This window comes from Gobio gobio, assembly GCF_949357685.1.
Source record: "Gobio gobio genome assembly, chromosome: 3".
Taxonomy (NCBI): domain Eukaryota; kingdom Metazoa; phylum Chordata; class Actinopteri; order Cypriniformes; family Gobionidae; genus Gobio; species Gobio gobio.
The window spans coordinates 56748892-56756367 of NC_137099.1; the positions used below are offsets into that span (position 1 = coordinate 56748892).

Genomic DNA, 7476 nt, shown 5'->3' on the forward strand with positions numbered 1-7476 from the left:
GAATCATCTAAACGCATTTGAGATACTTCATTCCTGGATTGAAGGATTAGTTCACTTCAGAATTACAATTTCCTGATGATTTACTCACCCCCATGTCATCCAAGATGTTTACGTCTTCAGTTGAAAAGAAATCAAGGTTTTTGAGGAAAACATTCCATTTTTCTCCATATTGTGGACTTCAATGGGGACCAACAGGTTTCAGTGCAGCTTCAAAGGGCGATTGGAAAACGATTGGACATTTTCTAATATATTGGTCATACATAATTTTAAACACAAATGCTCGTCTTGCACTACCGTTGGAAAGGTCACACGTGAAATAGGCGGAAGGGCTAAAAACACATTTTCTCCTCCAACTTCAAAATCGTCCGACATCGTTGTTTTACCTTTTTTTTTGTAAGGCGCTGTTTGACTTCGTCTTTGCCCGTTCGTTTTGTAATCACTGGATCGCTACGCCTACGTCATGTGACCTTTCCAACGTGATTACGTAATGTGGTGAAGTCATAGACGCGTAACGTAGAGCTAGTGCAAGACGAGCATTTGTGGTTAAAAAGTATATACTTTTTTTTTTTTTTGAAAATGGTCGATCGTTTTGCTAGATAAAACCCTTATTAATGGGCAGGGATCATGTAGAGCCCTTTGAAGCCGAACTGAAACTGCAATTTGGACCTTCAACCTGTTGGTTCATCTTGAAGTCCACAATATGGAGAAAAATCCTGGAATGTTTTCCTCGAAAAACCTTGATTTCTTTTCAACTGAAGAAAGACAAACGTATTGGATGCCATGGGGGTGAGTAAATTATCAGGAAATTGTATCTAAACCTTTAAGGATGGTCCACCCTGCTCCTGGACGGTCAATTTCTTTAGCCCCAATTATTATCAAGGTCTTCAGGATCACTAGAAACTTCCAGGCAGATGTGCTGGAGCTAAACTTTAAAGGAAGGTGGCCCTCCAGGAGCAGTATTGGAGAGATCCATTTATGTCCTTCATTGTCAGTGAGCAAGCGGAACAGAAAGTTTAAGCCAATGAAAAGCATTTATCTGTGACTTGTCAATCTTGATTACCTTAGAGGTGCTCACACATTCCCAGTGGTAGCTGAGCAGGGACTGGTTCTCCGGATCCAGATTGGGGTCGTAGGATTGCTCTGCGCTCAAATGCAAATCATGAGTTTTAGACCACACACGGTACGTCCCACCCTCGATGATGGGCACCAACTTTTTAGACATCACTGAAAGTTGGAGACAGGCTGCCTTCCGTAGTGGCACCCCCTCATAGGACAGAGAAAAAACTAGAGTGTAGTTCCCAGCGGAAATCGACATCTTGGGCACTGAAAGCTGGAGTCTCCGGACGTTGACTTCTGCGGGGAGATGGACCTTAGATGGTGACGGACCTTTCTTGTCATCATCCTGACAGCGAGGGGAGGTGAGGACCTCCCAGAGGTACTCTACTCCATAGAGGCCACAGCCTTTTAAGTTCACACTGGCCTCAACCAAGGTTGGCTGGTACCGCCAGATAGCGAGTCGTGGAGCTTGAATGATCTGAACTTCTGGTTCGTCGCACTTTAGGACAGAGATGTTGACCTCAACCTGTGCTGTAACCCAGCTCACGAGGTTAGAGATGTTAACTCGCACCACATAGTGACCAGGAAGGAAGTAGATATGACTAAGGTAAGGTGTAGTTGAAACACTGGCTGAAGTACCGTCCCCAAAGTCCCACTGATATGTTGCTGGAGTGGAAACAGGAGTGATACCTGCATGGAAGCTGACCGTCTTGTTTACAAAGGTGTCGCTTGGTTGAGCATCCAAGTAGGCTGACCTGATACTGTTCTGAACTCGTATAACCTTGGTCACATTTAGACCGTTAAGGGAATTGAATGCTCTCAGGAATATGGTCAGATTGCCTGGCTGATCTGGTACATATTTTACCGACTTGCCAACCCGAGAAATCTTGTGGCCATGATGAAGGTCAAAGGTCCACAGAATGGTCAGTGGCTCACGTGTTGGCGTGCTTGCTACATAAGTCCTTGATACTCCTACAGGTATAGCGGCATCAAAGCAGTCCAGGATAGTCAACTTGGTCACAGGCTCCATCACTTCAATGTGCAGAGTCTTTCGTTCTGAACTCACCTGGTTGTGGGCAGTAAGGTTGACGTAGTACTTGGCCACACTGGTGAACTGGTGGATGTACGTCTGATTGTTTAGGACAACAGTTGCATCACCACTAATGCTCAGGATGAAATTAACAGAAGTTCCAGACGAGACCGAGATGGTAAACTCAACGTTTTCACCAACCGCAGCAATTTGTTTGCTGGCCTTAAGCTCCAAACCCTGGATACGGTCTTGAACTGTAAAGTCACGAGAGTACAGTTCTCTGCTGATGTCATTTGTGGCATTCAAAGCGACAATGAAGATTCCCGGTTTGAGGAAGATATAGGAGGTGGTACGCTGGTTTGATTTTGTGCTGTCTGGCAATAGCCACATCCATGAAATGTTGGATCCCATCTGTGTTTCTCCACACAGAGAAACATTGTCCCCCGAGGCTACAAAGTTCTCTGTAACATTAGTGGCAATGAAACTCAATCCAGAGATCGGTTCTTGAATGCTGATCCACTCTGAGACCATTAAAGAGCTGACTTTGTTGGAAACCTCCACTTTAACCAGTTTCAAACCTGCGTTTCTGAAACGGTGCATGACGGAGGACATGTCAGATGTTAACAGGTTACCATCTGCCCACCATTTGTAATGGAGATCTGTCCCAAAACGCACATATACTGTCATATTCGTCATGCCGTTTACTGCAGCAGGGTTTGGTGAAGACTCAAGGACTGGCTTCCTCACGGGATCCAGAAACTCAATAGTTTTGTTCACAGCCAGCTGGCCAAGCAAGTTGGTTGCCTTGAGAAGCACCTCGCAAGGACCCGGGGTGGGAAAATTGAGGTCAATGGTCTTGCCCGTGAGGTTGTGGTCATGGTTCTCATGTTCCCTCAGAAGGTTCCAGTTGAAGGTCATGTTGGTGCCCTCTTTTAATGAGGCTTGTAAGTGAAGGACACGATTGGTTGCAAAACAGCATCCTTCGATAAGTTCATCAGCCACTATCTGCAAGCCCTCCAACTCACGCTGCACAAAGATGTAAATGCTGGACTGAGCAGTGCCAATGTCATTCTCTGCAGTAACAATAACATTGAAAGTCCCAACGGAGCGAAACGTGTAGAACATTGTGTGAGAGCCTTGGATCGATGTGCACCGGTCACAAAGAATCCAAGAGTACCGGACGTCATCTCCTTGGTTGAGGTGTGCCTCAAAGTGGACAGAAGAATTCAAAGGGACATTGACAAAGCTGGCATTTACTGCCAGTCCTGTGATTGGTGCCAAGACCACAACAAGAATCTCATTTTTGGTCTCACTCACTTCATTTTTGCCTGTAACACTGATGTTGAACCTGCCTGAAGAGTTGTAAGCATGTGATATGTTTGTCCCGTTAAGTCGAGTCCCATCTCCAAATTCCCAGATGTAGATGGCATTCACAGAGTCTGAGGATGCTTTGAAAGCATAATTTTGGTGTAAAGAAAGATTGTTCCCTTTCTCGCCATTGTGACTGATCAACAAAAACCCAACTGATTGTTGTATCTCAATTGAAACTGAGGAATTGATACAGGAGATGTTGTTGAGTACAGTAACTGTTACCAGATATTCCCCAGGACTCTTGAAAGTAAAGGCCATCTCCTTACCACCCCGAACAGGACCTCTCTGGCCAAATACCCCAAAATCCCACAGGTACGTGTAGTTAAATTCTGGGAAGGCAGCTACTGTAAATCGACTCTCCTCGCCGAGCTTGACATGGGTTCTCAGAGGAAACACGGACACATTTGTAACTTCAGGTTGGACGCAGATCCTTGTGTAAAAATTGGCCTTGTTGGCTTCGCTTGACATAAGTAGCGAGAGATGGTACTCTCCACTCTTAACATACGAGTGCACTATCAGCGGCGTTCCATACTGAGTCTCGTTGGGGCTACCATCTCCAAAGCTCCACACGTATTGATGTCCCGAAGCATTCCCTGACACAAACGCATGGAAGCTGACCTCTTTGTTTTCCTGAATGCAGCCGGGAGGTTCTAGCGATAACACTTGAAGCACAAACACCTCAACAGGTATCGTTGCCCACTGAGTGCTCACGGCATTCTTTGCAGTGACGTTAACCGTGTAGTTTCCATCTTTCCTGTACGTATATTCAACTTGTGGCTCTACACCAGTGTGCACCGTTCCATCCCCCATATCAAAGCTCCATGTTACGTTGTTGCCTGCTTCTAGACTCGCTGTGACAATGGTAGGCGTGTTGCGTTCCGTGGGAGCAGGTGGCACCACCTCCAAGCCTTTAACGTCCTCATAGACGATAACCTCTGCGCAGGTGTCTGTCCAGCTAATAGTGTTGTTCACATTCACGCAGATGTTGAAGACACCACTGCGAGGGTACGCGTGAGGAACCCTGCGCTCACGTCCCTGCTGGACACTCGAATTGTCCCCAAAGTTCCAGGTGTAGATGATGCCGTAGGGAGACGGTAAGGGGTGGGCCTCAAAGTCAGCTGGTTTTTCGGCACGTAGGAGTGGTGGATCAATTTCGATTTGCACACTTGTCAGAATGCTGAAGACGTATACGTCGACCTTGCATGTCTTGTTCTCATAGCGGTTGGAAGCAGAGAGCATTAGGGTGTACTCCCCTGCAAAAATTTTTAGAAAAAAGATCAATATAGATATAAAATATAATCAGTATGAATGCAAAATGCAAAACAAAATGTATATAAACATATAGCCTATGAAATACAATCAATATACATAAATAATATAAAAGATATGGAGTTTTTTTTACCTGGCTGTGCATAAATGTATTCCACATGGTCATTAATCACCACCTGGTTACTAGAGGAGTTATCGTAAGGTGGCTTAAACTGATGTGTACGGTTCCCTCCATCTCCAAACCACCACCTGTGACACATAAAACCATCAAAACATCACACACTGCATGCCTGATTGCATGCATTATTTTACAACAGGTTTCACTTCAATCAGTTTCTCACAATGTAGAGAATGTTTAAGTCTTTGGGAATGTTACACTGTTAACCTATCGAATATTAGGCCCTGTTCACACCTGGCATTAAGATGCGTTTTGGTCGATCGGATCACAAGTAAACACTGTTCACACCTGGGGCCCGTTTCAGTAAGGAGGTTCAACCAACTCTGAGTTTAAACCTGAACTCTGAGTTGACTTACTCTGAGATGGGAAACTCTGAGTTTTGGGTTTCAGAACAGCTGAATTGAGGTAGTTCAATCAACTCTGAGTAGACTGACTCTGAGTTAAGCTCATGCACTCCAACTATGAAAAGCCACGATCAATGGAGCTCCGAAATTACGATTCACCATGGCAACAGCACCCAACAAAAAGATGTTCCCATACTTCAGGGTCAATATGTAAGTTTAATTCTTAATTATTTTAATTAAGTTTAATTTTCATTGTATCCAAAAGGCAAAAAAAAGAATGTGGCAGCAGCTAAAAATGAAAAATAAAAACTTAATTCAATCAGGTAAAGCTTTAAGCATAAAATGTTCATGGTTTAGGTTTAATGACTTTACAAACATTTGACATATTAAATAAATATCATTCAGTGTCCAATGTGCAGCAGCTTTTCATCACAGACTGTGATGACGTGTTTTAATGGTCATCAATATCTTAAATCCTGCAACGTTTTTTTTCATTTTTATGTATGTACATTTATAACACTAATACTTTGTATTTTATTACTTTTGCATCAAATTACAAAAAACAAGTTACCGCTGCTGTGAGAGTGTTTCTAATACAGTGTCTATGGGAGTGATGGTGAAAAATAACATCTTTCTCTCTTTTCACTTCTTTTCACTTCTTGTCCTCATGATGAAAATATAAGCAATGAATGAATGTACCTCCACTGCAAAGAATGCTTTTCGTACTATGTATTTTTGTCAAGTGGCAGATCAATTACTTTGTTTTAAGTAAACTTCGCTTGCTTTAGATTTAGATTAAATGTATAATTTTTTTATATTTGTACTTGAAATACGACCAAAATACTCAGTATGAAAAGTATTTGTGGCGTTTGAATGAATGAATTAAGTATTTAAACACCGCTGGTGCTTTAAAAAGGGGAGGAGACCGAAAGAAACTCTGGGTTTACCGAAGAAAACCTGCTCCTGATCAGGTTAGGTTCACAGAGTAAGTTACCCTGGTAACTGACTCTGAGTATAAGTTACCTCTCTTTCAGAAACGGGCTTGACTTACCCTGCTTTCTCTGGTTTAACATACCTCCCATTCTGAAACAGAAAACCCAGAGTTTCCCTTATTTCAGGGTTAACCTACTCAGAGTTTTCACTTAACCTCCTTTCTGAAACGGGCCCCTGGTGTTTTAATCCATCTCTTTTGTCCACTTTCAAACACTTTGAGGGGTGGGTCTATGAACGGAGGGTCTATGGGCGGGTAAATGTTTGGGTTTTTCCAGATCTTTCGATCTGGACAAAATAAGCTCACACAATTGACATATGAACACGGCCGGAGATGACAGGAAAATACACGGAGCATCAGCTTTAGTTTCTGCTCTGACAGACGCAAGACCAGCCGAACGCTGTGAGTGTGTGTTAGAAATCAGGAATGGTGAGAGAACATTGTGCTTGTGACGTTTTTCATCTTCGATCCAAACTTGGGTCTTCAACTGACAAAGTTTAAATCCCGTCTGGCTAACGTACAACGCACGTTTACTCATTAGTTCAGTAGGTGGAGAGTAGACGGTCTTTTGTATGTTTGATCACATTCGACCACATGAGCGTCTACACTACGAAAGTAATGCGGTCAAATGCGTTTTTCACTACCTCTAGAAGTGGTCGAAAGTGGATGAGCTCAAACGTTTCAGACCCCGTTTAAACCTGTATTTAGCGTCGTCCACTTGTGATCCGATCGACTACAACACATCTTAAACACCTCTTAACTGTCACCCCCCTTTTTGAGAATACACATGAAAAGGCACTATCCAAACTTAAAGGGCTGTAATTCAAGAATGCTTTGGAATATAGACCTAAGGTCTTGCCTTAAAGCAGACACACAGCAGATTATTGCTGAAGTGAAAGCTATTCAAAATATGAAAGTATGAAAAAGTTATGGAAATTTAAATTTACTGTAAATAAAAAATACTGTCCTAAATATTTTTTATTTTATATAAAATATAAATTTTACAAAAATGTTTTAATCTAAAATTACTATAAAATCAAAGCCATATGTCTAACCAAGTTGTGTTCCAAATTTGAAGTTAGATATCACAATAATTGAAGTTCCCATGAGATTTTGTTTAGGCGCTATACCAAAAATAGCCACCGGGTGTCATTGAAATTCCATTGATTGTTTTTTTTGTCCAAATGTCACTTCCATCACAAAACGGTCACCAAATATGGAACCTTGAGACTCAGAA

At 42.6% G+C, this 7476-nt stretch overlaps 1 protein-coding gene across 1 annotated transcript in view; it reads right to left on the reverse strand.

The window, feature by feature from the left end:
* pkd1a (polycystic kidney disease 1a) overlaps nucleotides 1–7476 on the reverse strand; it is a 141016-nt gene that overhangs the window by 50907 nt on the left and 82633 nt on the right. The window contains exons 16-17 of the mRNA XM_079813383.1: nucleotides 4860–4975; nucleotides 1061–4710 (exon numbers count right to left, since the gene is read on the reverse strand). Of these exons, the coding sequence (XP_079669509.1) occupies nucleotides 1061–4710; nucleotides 4860–4975 (3766 nt within the window). The remainder of the gene's footprint in view (nucleotides 1–1060; nucleotides 4711–4859; nucleotides 4976–7476) is intronic.